The sequence below is a fragment of the Cetorhinus maximus genome, chromosome 7 (assembly GCF_964194155.1).
Source record: "Cetorhinus maximus chromosome 7, sCetMax3.hap1.1, whole genome shotgun sequence".
In the NCBI taxonomy this organism is placed as follows: Eukaryota; Metazoa; Chordata; class Chondrichthyes; order Lamniformes; family Cetorhinidae; genus Cetorhinus; species Cetorhinus maximus.
The window spans coordinates 25104057-25126216 of NC_135885.1; the positions used below are offsets into that span (position 1 = coordinate 25104057).

Sequence of the window (22160 nt, forward strand, 5' to 3'; positions counted from 1 at the left end):
CTACCCTTGGCCTCTTCCTATTTTTTTATCTATATGCTGCCACTCAGCGGCGCCACCTTAAGAGTCAGTTTCGACATTTCATATTGATGACACTGTTCCTTACCAGCTCATTTCTCAACCCCTCCGCTGTCTCTATTACATGTCCAACATTCAATGATTAATGGACAGAGATTTCTTCGAACTAACTATTGGGAAGACTGAAGCCAGTACTTTCAGCCCCCGCCATAAAGTTAGTTCCCAAGTCATCAACTCGGTGCTCTCTCCAACGTTTTTGAATCCCTCCTTACCCCACCCTATCTCTGTAGTCTCTTTCAACACTAACTCACTTAGATGTGTGTGTTTCCCCAGTTCTGGTATTTTGAGCATCCCTGATTCTAATTTCTCCCCCATTGCCAGTTGTGCCTTCAGTTGCCTAGGCCCCTAATTCCTGGACAAAAAAGAATTACCTGGAAAAACTCAGCAGGTCTGGCAGCATCAGTGGAGAAGAAATCAGTTGACGTTTCGAGTCCTCACAACCTTTCGGCAGAACTGAAGTATAGTTAGGAGAGAGGTGAAATATAAGCTGGTCTAAGGTGGGGGGCGGGGGGAGAGAGAAGTTGAGGGTGGGGTGGTTGTGGGGATAAGCAAGCAGTGATAGGAGAAGATAATCAAAAGATGTCACAGACAAAAGGATCAAAGAGGTGTTGAAGGTGGTGATATTATCTAAGAAAAGTGCTAATTAAGAATGGAAGGCAGGATACTCAAGGTACAGCTCTAGTGGGGGTGGGGTGGAAAGACTAACAAAGTTTTAGTTTTAGATTTAAAAATAATGGAAATAGGTGGGAAAAGAAGAATCTATATAAATTACTGGAAAAAAAGGGGGAGGGGGGAGAAATGGGGTGGGGATGGGGGGAGGGGGAGTTTAAGATCTAAAGTTGTTGAATTCAATATTCAGCCTGGAAGGCTGTAAAGTGCCTAGTCGGAAGATGAGGTGCTGTTCCTGCATCTGCAGTAGCTTTTAGCTTTTTGTTTTTATCCCTAATTCCTGGAATTCTTTTCCCTAACATTTACTCTTTCTTTCAGATGCTCCTTAACTAAACCTTTGACCAAGCTTTTGTTCATCTGCCCTAATATCCTTTTATATGCTTTATGTGGCTCAATGTTATGATGGAATCTATGATTTCAAAGCTTATATTTTTTGAGACAGATCCTAATTAGAAAGGGAGCTGGCCCTTCCAGTTGCTAAGGAAACTACGACTGAAACTGAGGTTGGAAATCAAAACTTCTGAGGAGTCTTGAAATGGTTGAAACCACATAAAAGGACAGGGAGCCATCAGAGCTCAAATAATCCTGGTGGTCCAGTGCAGGCAGGTTGAAGAAGATGGAGGCTATTTCCAGAAACTGAGAATAGGCAAATATACATTTGCTGCTTCTGTTTCTGTCACTTGAAGATAACAATGGTGGATCTACGCCATTGTTGTAAGCAGAGTTGAGGAGGTTCTGCAGATGTGTGCCATTTTTGCTGAAGACCGTGCCTGTGGAACTTGGGATGGTTGTGTGCTGTTGTCTTTTGGGGATCGGGTTAAATCCTAGAAGAAGAGGACCTGAATTTTTTGAGAGGAAAACAGTTATGAAGGACTCTGAATGAGGTTGATGACACATATGCTGAGTGGATTGCCAAGCCATTTTGTAAGATCTGTCTTATTTGTATCTGCCATTTAATGTGTAATTTATAGTTTATAATCAATCGCAATTTGCCTGTTAATTCCGTTTTAAACTTACGTTGATTTTGAGTTTGAGTATTTAGTGTTTGTTTTGTTTGAGCCATGTAGTAAAAATTAATTTGCTTTAAACCGTGGAATCTTGCTGCTTCATCCTTTCAGTAAATAACTGGTATTTTGGATTTTTTAATGTAAAAATTATTGGCCTCAACTGAGATGAGTGTCAAATTTTGTTAATGCTTCTGTGAAGCGCTTTGGGATGTTTTACTATGTTGAATGTGCTATTGAAATACAAGTTGGTGTTGTGATGCTATGTAAAGCAAGGTTTCTCCTCTTTCCCCCGCCCCCCCTCTTTTGAGGCAACTGAACAATTGCAAATTCCATTCATATAGTACCCCTCAGACATCTCATACAGCATGTGGAAAGCAGCAGGTGGCAAACAAGAACAAAAACTAAAAGGGCTAGGGAGGCTTGAGAGGGGGTTTTTAAAGACTGCTTTTGAAAGGAGGGAGGGAAGTGGTAAGGGATGATTATTGGGTGGAAACATGCTGCTAGGTTGACCGCTCTGGTATCTTGAATATTTCAAAGGCCTTTTTCCTACAAAGCATTAATCAAATCAGTTTATAAAGTAGCATAACTATTGTCAGGGCAATAAATCTTTATCTTTGAAATCTGCCTTTGATCAAGTACGTGTGGAGAAAAAAGTAGTCTCCAGGGGAATACTTGGTAAAATAATCATGAATTCCTTTTGATAAACTTGAAAAGGTTGTTTTAATAAGGTCTATAGCACTTTTCTGTTGAACTGTTATAAATTCAGTAAGATTTGCAGTAAATTGTGCAGTGCAAAAGAACTTGTGATCACTGGTGTTTACAAGATTTAAAATAGCAAATGAATTTGCAGGTGAATGGTGTTGACTAATTGTACTGTTGTATTTGTCAAAGTAGCTTGACAAATTTAATGACTGGCATTCAAGAACCAAGAAGCACAATATCTTGCATTTGTATAGCTCCTTTAACATAGGAAGAGTTGCAGCAACTTGTGGTGCAAATTCAAGCTCGAGGCCTGGTGGCTGAAGACAGCTGTGCCAGAATTGTTGTGTAGACTTTCTGTAGCTGGTTCAGGGGTTGCTTCTATCAAGTTATTGCACAAATCCTGGCATTACCTGTGTGTATAGAAATGTTGGGCATTATACATATTACAATGTATAATTACGGTTACAGTTACGATTAAAGTTTCAGTTTGCTGTGATCAGCCTCAGTTTTCCATGCATTGCTGAGCTGTTTATATGAACGGCTGGCCCTTACCACACAGTCATCTGTGTCTTTTTTTTCTAGCTAATAGCGTTGACATCAAAAACATTTTATCTTTATATTGAACAGAGCATTGAAAGTAATATTTAAACTGATTTTTCCCCTTTCAGTTAGTACTTGTCTCCCAAAATATTTAAAGCTCTGGTGATGTCACTGTTTATTATTGACAGACACAATAACCAGCACTTTGCATTAAATTCTCAACATTCAGGATTAGATAGGATGAATGAAGAGGCGTTAAAGGGATACAGAAGCATTGTGGGTAACTGATTACAACCATTTGCTACATGTAGTGAGTGAAGTGTTGCAGGGACTGCACTAAAGCTTGGGACAGCCACCACGAAAGCTCATGGGAAAAGGACACTGCCGTAAGGTCCATCTGTCATAGTATACCAAGGGGCTGAAAACAGTAAACCCCTCAGGTTGTACGTTTGCCATGAAATGTATGTTGTAATATCACATGTAATTGCAATTGTATTGAGCCACCTCAGTGCCAGATGCTGTATGGAAAGAACTTGAGCTGTATTGCACTTTTGGTAATGTCCAATATAAACTGTTAGGAAATATAATTTTACAAATTTTTATGAATAAAATATATTTTTGGGGAAAAAAGTACTGGGCCAAATGGGCTTATTCTAATAAAGGCAAAATACTGCAGATGCTGAAGACCTGAAATGAAAAAAACAAAGTGCTGGAAAAACTGAGACCTGGCAGCATCTGTGGCGAGAAACAGTGAATGTTTAGAGTCCAATATGACTCGTCAGAACTAGAAACCTTATTCAGAACCTTATCCTGTGTTGTACCTTCATATATTTCTATTTATAAATAAGTTAGGTAAATTGTTCTAATTTAAAATATGAAAAAATAAATTTCGGAGCTGTTCACTATACTAAAAGATACAATTTATAAATGACAGCTGTTCAAACATTTAGATTAGACTCACTGCAATGGAGACAGACCGGCTAATTTGCGGCTTGATCCCTAATGCATTTCACACCTTGCAGACTTCAGCTGCTAGATCAACACAAAATTATCTAACCTCACTGATCTCAACCTCTCAGCCAACATTGCTGAAGGCTAGGGACCAAATAACTTCTGCAAAGCCACCTGATTAAGGAGCAATATAGAAAGAAATGACTCGATCTGAAATAAAAAGAATATTGTGAATGCACAATAGGATAGTCAACATCTGTAAGTGGAGGTAGATAGATTCTTTGCATTCTGGGGGTGTAAAATTTGCCTACATTACTGAGCGCAAGGGCCTTGTTTATAATGTGTAATTCCATTCCCTCTTAGATTGTAAAGGTGCTATTGAACACACCACTTCCTAAGATGAGAATCTGATTTGTATACCCTCCACTCTGGGGCAGATTGTTGGTTGCGGTGGGGGGGGGGGTGGCGAGAAAAAATTTATCAAAGTACTGAGACTGGTTAATTTCATGCTTAAGCCCTGCTTTCACACTAACAGACAAGTAGTCTGCCCGTATCTGTAAGCATCCTTCTCCATGTTTAAAATGTTGGACTTCATCCTTTTGAGACAATTGTCATATTTGTAGAAAACTTTAATTCTCCAAAAATAGATGGAAAATCGTGAGAAAGGGGAGGGTTTCTTGCAACCTATTCAAGACAGTTTTCTCAGTGCAGAGGATGGATTTTCAATTTATTGCTTAGGCATAACTGATTTAGTATGAGGGTAATGTATTCCTGCCTATGCTATAACTATTCAAATAAATTCAATTATATTTGCTCCATTATCAAATTAGTCTATATAGTAAGGTAGAACACATTACACTGTTGACCTGTGTCCTAATTAGGTTGTATGCATAGTGTGATTTTTAATTTGATAACACTAAAACTTGGCTTAATGCAGTTTTATAGTTGAATTAGAAAATGTGTGCCTACCTGCTTGATTTAAGTTGGGTTTTTGGCCCAGTCTTTCACAGGAAAATTTAACTGGGCGGCAGGCATCTTTCCTGCATGATTCAAAGAATAGCATTGGTAGTATGGAAAGGTGTTCAGGGTCATTCCTGCTGAGGATATTGGACTAATTGCATTGGCCAGGTGTGGAGAAATAAGGATCCAGGTTAACTTCTGTTCATTGTGCAAATGGGGCCTTTGCATCTGTTCTTGTAATTGAATTGCAATTCTGGAGATAACTGTAAAAGTAGGATACATACATATACGTTCTGTACTTCAAAAATGTATAGTTCATGTTTTTAATTGTTTGCCCACTTAATAGCCAGTGCTTTTATGGCCTTTTGAAAAAAAATCTGCTGTGTCCTGTTAATATGTAGCAGCTTACTCCATAAGTCAACATTTGGAAAACTATTTCTACAGCATTTAAATCATTGCATCAGATAAGTTAGTGTATGTAAAGTTTTCAGTTTACCTAAAGCTGTATTTTCTTTCCTCAGAGTTCCTAGTCTTCCATCATGAACCCTGTTTACAGCCCCGTTCAACCTGGAACTCCTTATGGAAATCCTAAGAACATGGCTTACACAGGTAAGTCTGCTTTATTTTATTTTAACTGCATCACGGTTCATGTATCCACTTGATTTAAGGAGGCATCAGTCTTGGGTGGTGTTCTGTTCTGGAAGAAAACTGTTTAAATGAAATAACTTTGCATGCATTAGCTTGTGATTCTACCCTTTGTAACAGTGGAAGTACATACCTTTTTCCGTAGATGAGTAATTATCCACAAGAGTTCTATTGTAATTCCAGTTTAAGACCACTTTAAGATGGCAGTTTGGCACAGTTCTAGAGGATCTACTTCATATGTGCCTTACCAAGTGTATGACATTGATTTTTTGATAAAGTAATACAATGAATGGATTGTTAACTTCGACATCATATTATAACTGCTTCCTCGGCCATGCAAATAAAAAATACTTTGCTAAAGGTATGCATTTTTGTCTACTCTTTGCAGGGCCAACCCATGTTTTTAGATTTTGTATTTGGCTATTGGATTCCTCTTGTTATGAGCAATTGCTATATGGGCCAAGATGGTCTTGAATTTTATTTAAGACTATAACATAAGAGTTAGGATCATTCGGCCCCTTGAGCCTGCTCCTCCATTCAATACATTGTTGATCGACCTCAACTGCACTTTTCTGCCTGATCCCCATATTCCTTGATTCTGAGAGATCAAAAAACTATCCATCTTAGTATTAATATATACAACGATGGAACATCCATAATCCTCTGGGGTAGATAATTCCAAAGATTCATAACCCTCTTAAATGAAGAAATTTGTCCTCATTTCAGCCCTAAATGCCCATCTGCTTATCCTGAGACTGAGCCCCTGTGCTCTAGATTCCTGAGTCAGGGAAAAATTACTGTGTCCACTCTGTCAAGCTCCTTCAGAATCTTCCAATGTTTCAATGAGATCACCTCTCTTTCTCCTAAACTCGAGGGAGCAAAGACCCAATTTATTCAGCGCCTCATCGTAGGACATCCTCTTACCCCAAGGACCAGTCTAATGAACCTTTACTTCACTGCCTCCTAGGCAGCTGTATCCTTCCAGAGGCTGAAACTGCACAAGGTGTTCAGATGTGGCCTGGCCAAAGCCCTGTACGATTGTAGCAAGACTTCCTTATTCTTGTACTCCAGTCCCCTTTGTAATAAGGTCAACATGCCGTTTGTCCTCCTAATTGTTTGTTGTATCTGCATGTTAATTTTCTGTCCTTTGTAGGAGTACATCCAAGTCCCTCTGAACATCAACATGTAAAAGTTTTAACACCTTTTGAAAAATATTCTGCTTTTCTGTTCTGTAAAGTGAATAACCTTGCGCTTCCCTACATTATACTCCATCTGCAACCTTCTTATCCACTGTCTTACCTCGCTGACCAAAATATAGATAAATTAATCTGGTATCCAAAGCCATCACCATGAATCTCAAACCACACAAATCAAAATCTTAACCAAGTCCAAAGAGCTCAAGTTCAGATTGACAGACCTAATATTTATAGACACTCTGCACCAGAGTATTGCCATGCAACTAATTTGTATCACCAATTGATTCTGGCCATTTGCAGATGAAGAAGGTTGAATTAAAAACAGAGTTGTTTGGCATTTTCCTCAATGAGTGACCTATCAGAAGAAAAATAAATTTTCTGAATTTAAGATGGGTGCTATAACTAGGATAATACACCAGTGGTCACTTTACCTTTCGGGTGGTAAAGGTAATGTTTGAGCGCACTCAATCAGGCGTGCTAATGTCAAAAAGCAAAAGGATATCGAACCATTCCCCATGTTCTGTTGAAGTAATAAAAGATCATAATGTTCTCCCTTTAGCTACTTCTAAAACATCCAGAAGACTTTCTGAATGTTTAGCATTCCGAATGTTCTCCTGCTACAGCAAATGCTTTGGATAATTCAGGATCTCACTTAGGTAATGTATAAAATGTGACCTGAATTTGAAATGAAATTACTCTGAAAGCATTGATTTAGATAAACTGAGGAATAGTTAATTGCAAAACCCCTGTTTAAATAAGCCGTTTCAATCAGCTACAATGGAAAAAGTGCCATCCAGAAATTTAGATTTGAACTTTTTGTGAAAGGATTGATGTAATGACCACAAATAATGTCAAATGATCACAGCAGAACAAGAAACTTCTTACATTCCTATGCCTAGTGTCTTTTAATGTACTAAAGATCTGGATTGGATCGTATTTACTTTATTCTCTAACAAGCAAGTTCACTTCTGTTGGTCCCTTCTCATAACCTCTAATCATAATCTTGAGTAAATGGTTGTGTAGATGTTCTTGACCTCAAGTAATTTCTTGATTGCAAAATTACAAAGTGAACAGTCTTTAAATTATTTATCAAAATCTTCGGTCCATGACTGCATGTGTTCACTAACCTTAACAGAAGCTCTAGTGGCTTGGAGGCAAATAAGGTTAAACATGCCCTACTACTTGTGTTGAGCAACAATTAAACCTTTTGGAAACGTTAGGTTTTTTTTAGATGGCACAAGGGGCAACACACAGTAGCAAATGCTGGCAAATTTGAAGTATATCTAGAAAATGGAGGATGGATTTTGAAAATCAGGGATGACTGGTGTCTCAGGTGGAGACTTGAACTTGGTATTTTGAAGGAATTTGTGCAACCTTCACAGGTTGAGAACAAGACTGAATTTTGCTAGACAACCACCATAAATTATTCGGTGTAGACATTGCTTGCCTGAAGCTGTGATAAAAGACCAGTGTGAGTACCATTTGATTTATACTGTGTGGTTTTTTATAAGCTCCTCCTTTCCCCAGCAGGACAAAGAACATACGCAATAAATAACCACTGAACAAGTCCTTCAGCCTGTCATTTCACATTGTCGATATGATCAGTGTATTTAAAGGAGTGTACTAAGTCTTCTGTTTTGCATAATCAGTCAGGCGGTTAGCAGCATAAGTCATTGGTATATGTGACACTTGAGTCGACCAGCCGAGCGAGCACACGTTTGTGCTTTCAGATAACACACCTGTTTAACTTGCCTCCAATTGCCTCTAATTCTGCCCTCTTGTGCATCCCCAATTTTAATTGGTGGCCCTGTCTTCAGTTGCTTACAGCCCAAGCTTCGGGATACCCTTCTTACACTTCTGCCCTTCTACTTTACTTTCCTCCTTTAAGGTACTTCATAAAACCTACCTTTTTTGTCCAAGCTCTTGGTCATTGGACTTAATATCTCCTTATAAGGCTCAGTGACATACTTTATTTTGTAATGCTCATGTGAAATATTGTGGGACATTTCATTATGCTAAATGCGCTATAACAATGTAAGTTGTTATTATCAAGTGACGTACAAAGTAGCAGAGCAGCTAGTGGACCAGCAATCCATGTAATTGATCAGAATTAGTCTTGGTAAATGAAGAGATGGTGACTTTTGTATATTGGCAGCCATCTGTCTCATAAGGTGATGGTTTGCATTGTGATGGTCAACTGTGTTATGCATCTCCTGGTTTGACTTGAGCCCCACTCTGGCATGGCAGTCTGCTGCATTTCCTGCAGAGAAAGACAGTGGACTGAGAAGGTGCAGGATTCACTGATATCTGGTTTCTCTGGGCCCTCTTCTCGGCCAGCTGAATTTTCTTTTGCTCGTCTCTTCCAAAGTCCTTCCAAACAGTCAGCCTCCAGGAGTCATGGCCATTGACTGCCTACCAGTTGTCAACGTCCGCCATCTTCATATCTTACTTGCAGGTGTCCTTTGAACAGAGGTATGGATGCCCAAGAGGCCATGACCCAGTGGTCAGTTCACTGTATAGAAGGTCTTTGGATGGATGACAGCCATATACCCATGAAAGTGGCCTAGCCAGTGCAGACATTATTGGTTTAGCAATGTGTGTATGCTGATGGAATTAGCAGTTTCCAGGACCTCTGAGTTAGCGACCCTGTCCTGCCAAGAGATGTCAAGGAAACATCTGAAGGTGGGAACTGTTCAGCTTTTTCTTCCTAACATTTGTTGTCCAGGTCTCTCTACTGTTGCGCTGAGGACACATCCTTGGATCGCAGTTTGATGTTCTCTACCAGCTTGGCTGTTGCTCCACACTCTCCTTTCTTAGCTTGGACATGACAGCTGAAGGTTTTATGATGCATGTGTTGATTTCAGTATCAAGTAACATATTGATGATTGTAGAGTCTAAATACGTGAAGCTGTTAACAACCTCCAGCATCACATTGTCAATTATAGATGGTGGTATTGCAACGACTTGGACCATGACATTTGTCTTCCTGAGCATGAGAGAGTCTGTGAATTTGCTGCTGAAGGTGTTCCTTGTAATGGATCATCATCATCAGTATAGAGTACTTGATGCACCTTTGTCTTGGCTTTCAGGCAGGCTTTCGAACAGTTCTGGTATGTAAGTAGACATCTTTCTGCAGATGAACTGAAGGCATATGACATCAGCAAAGACAAGAATATGCCAAAGAGTGTCAGTGCCAGAACACAACCTTGTTTGACCCCACTACAAACCTCAAAGGGTTCCAACATTGCAGCGTCATAGATGGTCTTGCCCATCGTGTCGTCATGGAAAGACGAGATCATACTGAGCAGTTTTGATGGGCAACTAGTTTTCTCCAGTAGTTTAAACAGCCTGCCTCTGCTCACATGGCCGAATGCTTTACTGAGATCGATGAAGGCAATATATAGTGGCCTCCTTTGTTCTCAGCATTTCTCTTGCAACTGCTGGATAGTATCAGTTGTGCATCTTCCAGTTCTGAAACCATACTGGGATTCAAGGTAGATGTGTTCAGTCAGGATTTGCAGTCTGACAAGTACAACAAGGGCAAATATTTTTCCCACAATGCTCAGCAGTGAGATGCCTCGATAGTTGTTGCGATTGCTGGAAGTTGCCTTTGTTCTTGTGCAGGGTTACAATCTTAACACATATTGGGGCACTGCCCCCTCCCTCCAGCAGAGAGACAGAAGTTCATGCAAATGCTGCAGGGGTACCAGTTGCTCTGAACTTGCTAAGTTCAGGCAGTACCACATCAGTACCTGGAGCTTTGCTAAGCACTTCCACTGTGTGTTTGATATCCAGTTCTGCCATGACAGGTGCACTTTCTGTGGTGTCTAGAGCTTCCTTGGTGACCGTGTTCTCTCTAAAGTACAACTTCAGGTAGTATTCTACCCATCTCTCCAACTTTTATTGCAGTCAGTGATGACCTACCTTGCCCTTGTTTCCAATGGAGCTGTTTTCTTTGCAGATGGACCTGTTGCCATTTTGATCCCTTCAAGCATGCCCTTTGCAATCTGTGTTGAAGGACATCTGGATATCCTGGCAAAGTTGTAGCAAGTTGTCATTGGTGCACTGCCTAGCAGTCTGTTGGACTTTACTTCAAGCGACTCTTTTGTGCATTCAGTGCCTTCTCGCTTGGATCTCTTATAATTAATGAGAGTGGACTGCTTGGCTTCAATGACAGCTTTCGTCATAGTAATGTTAGCCTTGAACCAGTCAGTGTTATGCCACTCATACTTCCTACATGTTGAGAGTGCAATATTGTAGATGTCTTGAAGTATGTTCCATTTCACATCTCTAACTTGGTGTGGGAATACTGGAGTGCGCCTGTTAAATTGAGTTGAGGAAGTGTTGGCTTTTATGCAAGCAGAATGGCTGTCATTGATACAAGGCAGCATTTCTGCTTTGAATGGAAGCTTCGGGGTTATATCCTAACCCTGGTGCATATCAGGGAGTGATCTGTATCACAGTTAGCACTTTAGTAGCTGCATGTTCACAGAGCCACGTCTGGTGCCAATGTCCTGATCTTGGATGTCTCCGGGGCACCTTGTAGCATGGTTTGTTCTGAAAGGTGTTACATAAAGCTCATAGCATCAAAGCTCGGTAGTCTGTTTGTTTTCATTTACCTTTGCCAGGCGGTGATGTAGGTCTCATTGTCCACATCCCCTTGTATTAAAATCCTCCAGTAGGTAAAGATGTTCTGACTTGGGGAATCTGCTGATAGCAATGTCAAGCTTCTCACAGAATTGGTTTTTTTGCCTCTGTTGTAGAGCAGTGTTAGAGTATAGATACTCATGAGGTTAACAGGCCCTCTTTGAGTTGAGAGGCAGATGGAGTATAGATACTCATGAGGTTAACAGGCCCTCTTTGAGTTGAGAGGCAGATGGAGGGAGCATGTCCTGAACCATTTGTAGCAGGTGTTCTATCATAGGGGGTAGCGAGTTCCTTACAGCAAATCCCTACACCTTGCTCCTGTTTCCTATGAACTCGTCCCCTGACAGATGAACGTGTAATGTTTTGCTTTCAGTGATCCATTCTCAGCGAGCCTCACCTCTTGTAAGGAAACCATGTCAATGTTCAGCCTATCAAGTTCCATCTCAATCAAAGACATCTTGCACATATTCTGGAGCAGCTGTAAGTCATCTGCATAGGGTGCTGATATTCCAGTTTGCCATTTGAAGAGCTGCCACCTTTCTTTTAATTTGCCTGGTGTGATGGATTCGGACCACTTGTTGAGCAAAGACTCTGAGCTCCAAGCACTCAGTGAAACAGATGGACTGTACTTCGGGGACTGCCCAAATTGAGGTGGGTGATCCCTCCCATTGGATATGGCTCACAGCATCTACACCAATCAAGTTGGGCTTAACACTTGTAATTGTTGTCTCCCGTGTTGTGTTAACACGCTTCAGTGAAATTAGTGTCCTCTCCAGGGTGCAAGCCTTGGCAAAAATTTATGGAGACCTAGGGCTGCCCAAATGTCAGCGTACCCCTCTCAACCACCTAATTGGGTCCAAAGGAATGCAGAGCACTTGTTTGGCACCACTTTGGCTGCAGGAATTGTCAGAAAAATGGCATATTTAGACATCGGTTTGTCTTTGGGTGCAACTGCAGATTTTTTTGCCAGGATTTACTCCCTTAAACTCTCCCAAGGTATCCAAAGGCATAGGACCTATTTGCCCATAACTGGGAGCTTGGTTCATGAGTGTCAGGATGTGCCCATGTGCTTGTAGGCCTGCCCATGTGCTTGTAGGCCTGCACATTGCCTGTCCAGGGATCAAACCTCCTCCGAGGGCCTCTGAAGCCTTAGGGGAGAATTATAGTCAAATGTTTAAGGAACTTTAAAGATGCTTCAGGCCTCATCCTTCTTTCAAATTGACATTTTGATGTAATGAGTGTTGACAAGTGAAGACAAAGACTTGTGCATTGAGGGGCAAAGATCTCATCCTGTATATTTTTTATAAAATATATATAAATACCCTCATAGCTATTTCTAAAATTTAAAAAACTGGACAAAGACCTTTTAAAATAGCTGAATCTATGTCTGTCTGACCCACAAGCAAATGAAGCTACTTGGCAGTATCGAAGAAACTTGCACCTCATTATCCCTGAAGAGACACCCTACGACCGCCCCCCACCCCCCCATGGCCTGCACAGACCAAATTCAAAGACAACTACACAAAGGCCATCTACGTTTCATAACCTAGGTGGGCCAACTGGAGTCTACTCGTCTGCTAGGACAAAGGGCCCCACAACCTTCCTTTCAAGTCTTAATGGTTGAGACATCTAACCATCTTGGGGACCCAGACAAGGGATGCAGATCTTGTCAAAGACCATATGGAGAGGTGGGAGTCATGTAACATGGACCTAGCTTGTGGAACCAGTTATATATTGCCTTGCTGTACTGCAAACTCAGTGTGCCATTTTACCATCTAACTAACAGCATTACAGAAAAGGAGCTATGCCCAGGTTGAATACCTGGCCCCGTCTACACTTCAGCTGGAACTTCTGTATCATCACCGACAAGACTGCTTCATCTCTGCAGGCCTATCTAGTCAGCTCCACTGTAGAAGTGAATTATACAGCATCGGTTTTCAGCCCGCTGATCTGAAGGAATACCTCATTGGATTTTGATCCTGGACTCTGAACCCACGTGAAGCAATATTTCTTTTCTCCGTGGTCTCTGCACTGTAAACCTTTCGTTTCTCCATCCCTCTTTTACTGAATGAATGCAAGGGAGGCAACGTTGCGACCCTCCTGAGTATGTGCAAATAAACTGACACTTGGAGTTTATCCTCTCTCGAGTTTGCAGTTGGATTATTAATAGAAAATTGGTTCACACCAAAGGGGAAAGCAAATCAAAATACCTTTCTGTTTACGGATGGGTGGTGAGAGGAGAAATTAGTGCTGTTTAAATTTAACCCTCTTCTGTCCATAACAGAGCATGTATAAAACATGCGGTGCTTTTGAGCACCTTTGGGACATCCCAAAGTGCTTTACAACCAATGAAATTATTTTGAAGTAGTTGCTATTGTAATATTAGGAAGCATGCAGCTAATTTATGCACAGCTAGATCCCATCCAAAGAAATGAGAATGACCAGACAATGTTTTTGAATGATTAAGGGTAAATATTGGCAAGGACATGAGGGAGAACTTCCTTGCTCTTCAAAATAGTGAGGCGGGATCTTTGACAACCACCTGAGAGAACAGGTGGAGCCTCAGCTTCATGTCTCACCCAAAAGTCTAATGATGGCCATGAAACCATTGTCGATTGTTGTAAAATCCCATCTGGTTCACTAATGTCCTTTAGGGAAGGAAATCTGCCGTCCTTACCTTGTCTGGCCTACATATGACTCCAGATCCACAGCAATGTGGTTGACTCTTAAATGCCTTCTGAACAAGGGCATTAGGGATGGGTAACAAATGCTGGCCTAGCTAGCAACGCCCACATTCCATGAATGAATTAAAAAAAAGGTACCTCCAACATTGCAGCACTGCACTGGGAATCAGCCTAGATTTTTGTTCAAGACCCTGAAGTTGACTTGAATCCACAATGTTCTGACTTGGTTGAGTGCTACCAACTGAGCGTGGCTGAAATAGTCATCAGCCATAGTCTTAAAAATTAGAGCCAGATCTTTCAGGAGTAAAATTAGAAAACACTTGTGCAGACAAAACAAAATAGAAGTTTGTAACTTTTTCCCTTCAAACAATCGTTAATTTTAAATCCGAGGTGCTAGATCCTTGTTAACAAAAGGTTTTAAGGGATAGGAGGAATGGCATGTATATTAGGTTGCAGATCAACCATGGCATGGCCTCAGAATGGCAAACCAGGCTCACGGGGCTAAATGGCCTACACCTGTTCCTGTAAATGACTGGTTAAATTGTTTTTGTAATGTTGCAAATTTTTTATTCATTCAGGACGGTACCTCCAACATTGCAGCACTGCACTGGAGTATCAGCCTAGATTTTGTATTCCAAGACCTTGAAGTTCCCTCAAGACCTTGAAGTTCCCTGAAGACCATGTGGGTGTCACTGGCTAGGCCAACATCTATTGCCCATCCCTAATTGCTCTTGAGAAGGTGGTATTGAGCTGCTTTCTCGAACTACTGCAGTCCATGTGGTATACGCATTCCTTACTCACTTTCTAGCAACTTGATACAACTGAGTAGCTTGCCAGGCCATTTCAGAGGGCACTTAAGAGTCAACCATGTTGCTGTGGATCTGGAGTCACACATGGACCTGGCCGGGTAAGGACGGCAGATTTCCTTCCCTAAAGGACTTCAGTGAACCAGATGATGAAATCTAGATTTTTAATTGGGGGGATTCGAACCTGGATCCCCAGTGCATTACCCTGGGTCTCTGGATCACTAGTTCAGTGACAATACCACTACATCACCCGCAGATATATAATCGTGATTATAATGGTGAACGCCACCCCGACAACTCTCCATAACACAAGTTTTGTAGAAATCAGAATATTTATTGAATTACTGAATTGGAATCAAATCAGTGATGGTATGATACTGGCATCGCTTGGTTCTATACATTTTTTTGTCCCTAGCTTAGGTAAAATCCTAGTCAATTAGTGGCATAAGAACACAAGTAATAAGAGCAAGATTAGACCGTATGACCTTTTGAGTACTGCTCACCACTTAATATAATCATGGATGCTTTTTGGCCTCAACTGCACTTTCCCGTTTGTCCCCATATTCCTTAGTTCCCTGAGCGACCAAGAATCAGACTATCTCAGCCTTAAATATATTCAACGATGGAGCATTCGCAAACCTCTGGGGTAGAGAATTCCAAATTCCAATTTCAAATATTCACAGCTCTTTGAGTGAAGGAATTTCTCCTTATCTCAGTCCTAAATGATTAACTCCTTATCCTGAGACTGTGCCCCTGTGTTCTCCATTCCCAGCCAGGGGAAAAAACCTCCTGCGTCCTGTTAAGCCCCTTCAGAATCTCCTATGTATCAATGAGGTCACCTCGTTATTCTAAACTCCAGAGAATCTAGGCCGTTTACTAAGCCTCTCATCATAGGATACTCGGGGACCAATCTAGTGAACATTCACTATGCCACCTCCAGTGGAAGCATATCCTTTCTTAAGTATGGAGACCAAAACTGCGCATGGCACTTCAGTTATGGTCTTGCCAAAGTCCTATACAATTGTAGCACGACTTCCTTTATTCTTGTACTCCAATCTCTTTGCAGTAAAGGCCAACATACCATTTGCCTTCCTTGTTTGCTATACCTGTGTGTTAACTTTGTGTTCCTTGTATTAGCATATCCAAGTCCTTCTGAACATGAACAATTATAAGTTTCATACCTTTTTAAAAACAAATTCTGCTTTTCTATTACTACTGAAATAAATAACCTCACACTTCCCAACGTTTTGCTCTATCTGCCAACTTGTTGCCAACTGTACATATTTCTTTGCATCCCCTGTGCCCTGCTCACACCTTACATTCCTAACTACCTTCCTGTTGTCAGAAAACTTAGATACATTATTCTCTCTCTCTTTCTGTCATTAATGCAGTGTTATGATCCCAGCTGAGACTACTCCTGGACCAGCCTGATCCCAGGGTGGAACCCAGCTTGATAGATCCTAACTTTTATTTGTTTGTTTAAATACATGGAGAGTAGCTACTGAATTGAGTCACAGGAGTCAGCTGATGAACTTTTAACAAAAGAATGAAACATTACTAAACAAGAAAAGACGTACTATGCTACAATACCCTTTCACCCAAACCTATACCTTTAGAGATCTATACAGATTTGTAAGGATAGCACAAGTTACAAAAACTGTCTTATACTTTTAATGTTCACAGTAAGTACACAGTCCATGTAAACCAATAGGCACCCTGTGGTCAGACACCCCAAGCTATGAAACCAAGTGACTGATGCCACCTCAACCAGATGCTATGGATCTCTCCGCAACTCTTTACCACCCTGATGCCTGTATCACCGTGAGCCAACCGGTCTCATTGCACTGTCTTTCCCGCGAGGGTTTCCAAACTCCACTCTCCAAAACCTCGCCTTGGGATCTTCTCCCAAATTGACGCTTTCCTTCAGACACCTTCCGCAAGGATTCACCTCCAGAGTTTTGAACACTCTTTCCAATGTTCCTCTTTCCTGGGTCACCACATGCATTCAAGCTGTCTTCCATGCACTCTCACCAATTCAGCCATCAACAGTACATCACCCTTTCACATGCCCATAGCAAAGAGTTACAGACCTTCATCCTTCTCTTTGGAGCTTCTTGCCCCTTGGAAGCTGTTCTCACTTCACATCTGCTTTCTGCAGCTTTTGTCTTTTTAAATCTGAAGCTTGGGGCCTTTCTCTCTGCCCCTCACTCTTAACTTCAATACTGGGACCTTTTCCAGGTACGTCCTGTCCTTCCTTTGACTAGAAGGCTTTCTGTGGACTTTCCCCTCTTTGACTCCCCTGGATTTTTGTGATCTTTCTTTAGCTTGGGATTTGTTATCTGTCCCTTCTAGGCTGCTTCTGCTTCACAGCTGTGTTCAAACCAACTGAACTCAAAACTGCTATTTCTTCAGTTTATCTGTGTCTCTCTGTAGGAGGGACTTGCCTCTCTGACCCCCTGTTGCTAGGCAAGAGCCCAATTCTTCCTCGCTTGTTTGTTTACCTTAGCTGCAACAGTCGTAAAAGCCTCATTAGAAATGCAAGAACCTTTTAAAAGTGAAATTAAAACTCAATTTGACCTTTTTCTTAACACACATACAGAAATACAAATGAAACGTAAACATTAAAGCTAAAACCCATTCCTAATACACACACACACAAATATAACTCAAACACACTATTTCCTTACTTACAGTTTGTTGATAGCCATGGCTCCACCACTGACCCTTGGGGGGGACTCCATTGGTTAGTCTGTTAGCCCATTCATGCCCACTGTTTGCTTCCTGAATATTAACCAATCCTCTATCCATGTTAATATATTACCCCCCAGCTCATTAACCCTTATCTTGTGTTTTAAATTTTGTTTGGCACCTTGCCCAAATGCCTTTTGGTAATCCAAGTATTACTAGTTCCCCTTTACCCTATTAGATATGTTCTCAAAAACCTAATAAATTTGTCAAACACAATTTCCCTTTCGTCCATATTATTCTTGGATAATTTGGGAAATGGAAGAGGTATTGTTTCTGTTGCTATCAATACATGAATTAATGTTTCTTATTTTTCGTGTTCTGACTTTGAGAACATAAGAAATAGTAGCTGGAGAAAACCATTTGGCTCATCAAGCCTGCTCTGCCATTCTCTATAATCTTAGCTGATCTTGGGCTTCAACTCCACTTTCCCACCCACTCCCCATATCCCTAGATTTCATGAGAGCAGAAATCTGTCCATCTCAGTCTTAAATATATTCCGTAGTGCATCACAACCTTGGGTAAGATTTCCAAAGATTCCCAATCCTTTGAGTGAAGAAATTTCTCCTTGTCTCGGTCCTAAATCAGTCCCTTATCTTGAAACTATGCCCCCTTGTTCTACAAAATGTCTCCGTATCTACCCTGTCAAGGCACTTCATAATCTTGAATGTTTCAAGGAGATCATCTCTCATTCTTCTAAACTTCAGAGAATATAGACCCGGTTTACTCAGCCATTCATCATAGGACAACCCCCTCATCCCAGGGACCAATCTAGTGAACCTTCACTCTAGTATAGTATGTGATGTATGTTCTGCCCACAGGTAGGTCCTTGGCTCATTGCCTGCTGTTGCTCATTCCCGAGCTGTTTTCTTGGCAGATGTTTTTTCAGTGATTTTTTTTTTGTCATTGCCTCCCGCTGTCAAGGACAAGGCAAGTAAGCAGATCCCAGGTTTACCTCAACTGGAGCAGGAATCATTATTCTGAACAACAGGCTAGCCATCTAGCCAGCTGAGCTAACTGATGCCTCATTGCAAGTATATCCTTCCTTAAATATGGTGACCAAAATTGCACTTGGTATTCCAGGTGCGGTCTCAGCAAAACTTCTTTGTTCTTGTACTCCAATCCCTGTGCAATAAAGGCCAACGTGCCATTTCCCTTCCTGTTTGCTTGCTAGCTTTTTGCATTCCTTGTGCAAGTACACCTAAGCCTCCAAGAACATCAATGTTTACAAGCTTTGTGCCTTTTGAAAAATATTATACTTTATTCATTTTGCTCACAAGAATATTAATCTCTCACTTCCCCGTGTTATACTGCACCTGCCACCTTGTTACCCATTCACTTAACCTGTATCTCTTTGCAGCCTCTTCATGTCTTCACATCTTGCATTCCCACCAATCTTTGTATTGTCAGCAAACTTAGTTACATTGCTATAATAAAAGCAAAATATTGCAGATGCTGGAGATCTGAAATAAAGAGTGCTGGAAAAACTCAGATTTGGAGCAGTTCGGAATAATTGGGAGGGGTAATGAACAGCGCTATCAAGTGGCACTTGCTTAGCCCAGTTTGGGTTCTGCCAGGGTCACTCAGCTTCTGACTTCATTACAGCCTTGGTTCAAACATGGACAAAAGAGCTGAACTCCCAAGGTGAGGTGAGAGTGACTGCCCTTGACATCAAGGCAGCATTTGACCGATTGTGGCATCAAGAAGCCCTAGCAAAACTGGAGTCATTGGGAATCAGGGGTAAGTCTCTGCCGATTGGAGTCATGCCAAGCACAAAGAAAGAGGGTTGTGGTTGTTGGTAGCCAGTCATCTCAACTCCAGGACATAACTGCATGAGTTCCTCAGGGTAGTGTCATCGACCCAACCATCTTCAACTGCTTCATCAATGACCTTCCTTCCATCATAAGGTCAGAAGTGGGGATTTTTGTTGATGATTGCGCAATGTTCAGCACCATTCGCGACGACTCAGATACTGAAGCAGTTCATGTCCAACTGCAGCAAGACCTGGACAATATCCAGGCTTGGGCTGACAAGTGGCAAGTACATTCATGCTACACAAGTGTGGCATGAATGACCATCTCCAACAAGAGACAGTCCAACTATCGCCCCTTGATGTTCAATGGCATTACCATCATTGAATCCCCCACTATTAACATCCTGGGGGCGTTACCATTGACCAGAAACTGAACTGGAATAGCCATATAAATACTGTGGCTACAATAGCAAGTCAGAGGCTAGGAATCGTGCTACGGGTCACTTGCCTCCTGACTCCCCAAAGCCTGTCCACCATCTACAAGGCACAAATCAGGATTGTGAAATAATGCTTCCCATTTGCCTGGATGAACGCAGCTCCCACTGAAGAAGCTTGACATCGTCCAGGACAAAGTCCGCTTGATTGGCACCATATCCACAAACATTCACTCACTCCACCATCAAAGCACAGTAGCAGCAGTGTGTACCATCTAAAAGTTGCACTGCAGGAATTCACCAAGGCTCCATAGACAGCACCTTCCAAACCCACGACTGCTATCATCTAGAAGCACAAGGGCAGCAGATGGGAACACCACCACCTGGAAGTTCCCCTCCAAGCCACTTCTGACTTGGAAATATATCGCCGTTCCTTCACTGTCGCTGGGTCAAAATTCTTGAACTCGCTAACAGCACAGTGGATGCACCTACACCATTGGACATAGGAACAGGAGTAGGCCATTCAGCCCATCGAGCCTGCTGCTCCAATCAGATCATAGCTGATCAACTACCTCAAAGCCACTTTCCCACACTACCTCCATATCCCTTGATGTCATTAGTCTCCAGAAATCTATCAATTTCTGTCTTGAACGTGTTCAACGATTGAGTTTCCACAGCACCCCGGGGTAGAGAATTCCAAAAATTCACCACCACCTGAGCGAAGAAATTCCTCCTCATCTCAGCCTTAAATGGCCTACCCCTTGTCCTGATGTTGTCCCCTGGCTTTAGACTCTCCAGCCAGAGAAAACGTCTTATCTATATCCAACCTGTCGTGCCCCATAAGAATTTTGTAAGTTTCAACGATGTCACCCCTTGTTGTTTGAAACTCTAGGGAATACAGACCCAGTCTCCTCAATCTCCTCATAAGATAAATCTGCCATCCCAGGAATAATCTGGTGAACCTCCGTTGCACTCCCTTTATGGCAACACTTTCATGTGGACTGCAGCGGTTCAAGAAGGCAGGTCACCGCCACCTTCTCAAGGGCAATTACGGATGGGCAGTAAATGCTGGCCTAGCCAGCGATACCCACATCCCATTAATGAATTTTAAAAAACTTAAATGTCCCATTTACCCATACTTCCAATCCATTAACCAGCCCTCTTGGTCATTCCTTGTTTTTACAATGCATAAGTGCGATGCCAAATCCTTGTTTTAGCTCATCTGAAGTTTATGCAGCTACCTAGAAAAATCAGAGACTAGCTGAAATGTTGGGACCATATCAGTGAAAATGTTTATTATTCTTGTGCTTTATGCTCATTATTACAAGTTCATTGGAAGGTGGTGAAAGCCATGTAGTTCTAAAAATTATCTTTAAACCATGGAAGCACAGCTAGGATTTCCTGTGACTTTCCAGTGCTTCCCTCCCTATATCACTGTTACAATACTCGAATAAAATTGATGGAAAAATATTGTAACTGCCTGTACAACTTTGTTCCTTTTACCCTTGAGTAAATGACCCTATTTTGGAGCAGGTTCTGTCTCTGTTTGTTGATGCTCAGCACCATTTCATCTGAAGCATGGGTTGGAATTTTAATGTTTCTAAGGCCAGCTATGATTTATCAGAACGCAGCCTTTGGTCCTGCACGGAAGAAAATATTGCTTCAGTGGGATTTTTGGCAGTGTTGGATTAAATTAATGCTGAAAGCGTACTTTGTTGATTCTCTTTCTCTTCTCCCTGTTTCACACTGAATTAAGTGTTTTTAAACTGGAATATAAATTGCTTGGTAATTTTTCTCTCTCAGGCTATTATGTTGATTAATCAATTGAATGAGGTTCACTAGATTGATTCTAGAGATGCGGGGCTCCTCTTATGAGGAGAGATTGAGCAGTTTAGGCCTACACTCGCTAGAGTTTAGAAGGATGAGAGGAGATCTGATTGAGGTATATAAGTTGCTAAAGGGGATAGACAAAGTAGACGTGGAGTGGATGCTTCCCCCTGTGGGGCATTCTAGAATGAGAGGCCATAGTTTTAGTTTAAGGGGTGGTAGATTTAAATCAGATGAGGAGGAATTACTTTTCTCAAAGGGTTGTGAATCTGTGGAATTCAGTAACTCAGTACAGTGGATGCCGGGGTGCTGAGTAAATTTGAGATAGAAAGATTTTTAATTAGTAATGGGGAGAGGGTGGGAAATTGGAGTTGAGGCCGAAATGAGATCAGCCATGATCAGGCTCGAGGGGCTGAATTGCCAACTCCTCCTAGTTATGTTATGAAACCATTGTCGATTGTTGTAAAAACCCATGTGGTTCACTAATGTCTTTTACGGAAGAAATCTGCCGTCCTTACC

The 22160-nt window shown here is 41.5% G+C and overlaps 1 protein-coding gene across 3 annotated transcripts in view; it reads left to right on the plus strand.

Annotated features, from left to right (window-relative positions):
• fam168a (family with sequence similarity 168 member A) overlaps positions 1–22160 on the plus strand; it is a 94103-nt gene that overhangs the window by 31296 nt on the left and 40647 nt on the right. For all 3 annotated transcript variants that reach the window (XM_078545233.1, XM_078545235.1, XM_078545234.1), the window contains exon 2: positions 5426–5513. In XM_078545233.1, the coding sequence (XP_078401359.1) occupies positions 5444–5513 (70 nt within the window). In that variant the 5' untranslated portion in view covers positions 5426–5443. The remainder of the gene's footprint in view (positions 1–5425; positions 5514–22160) is intronic.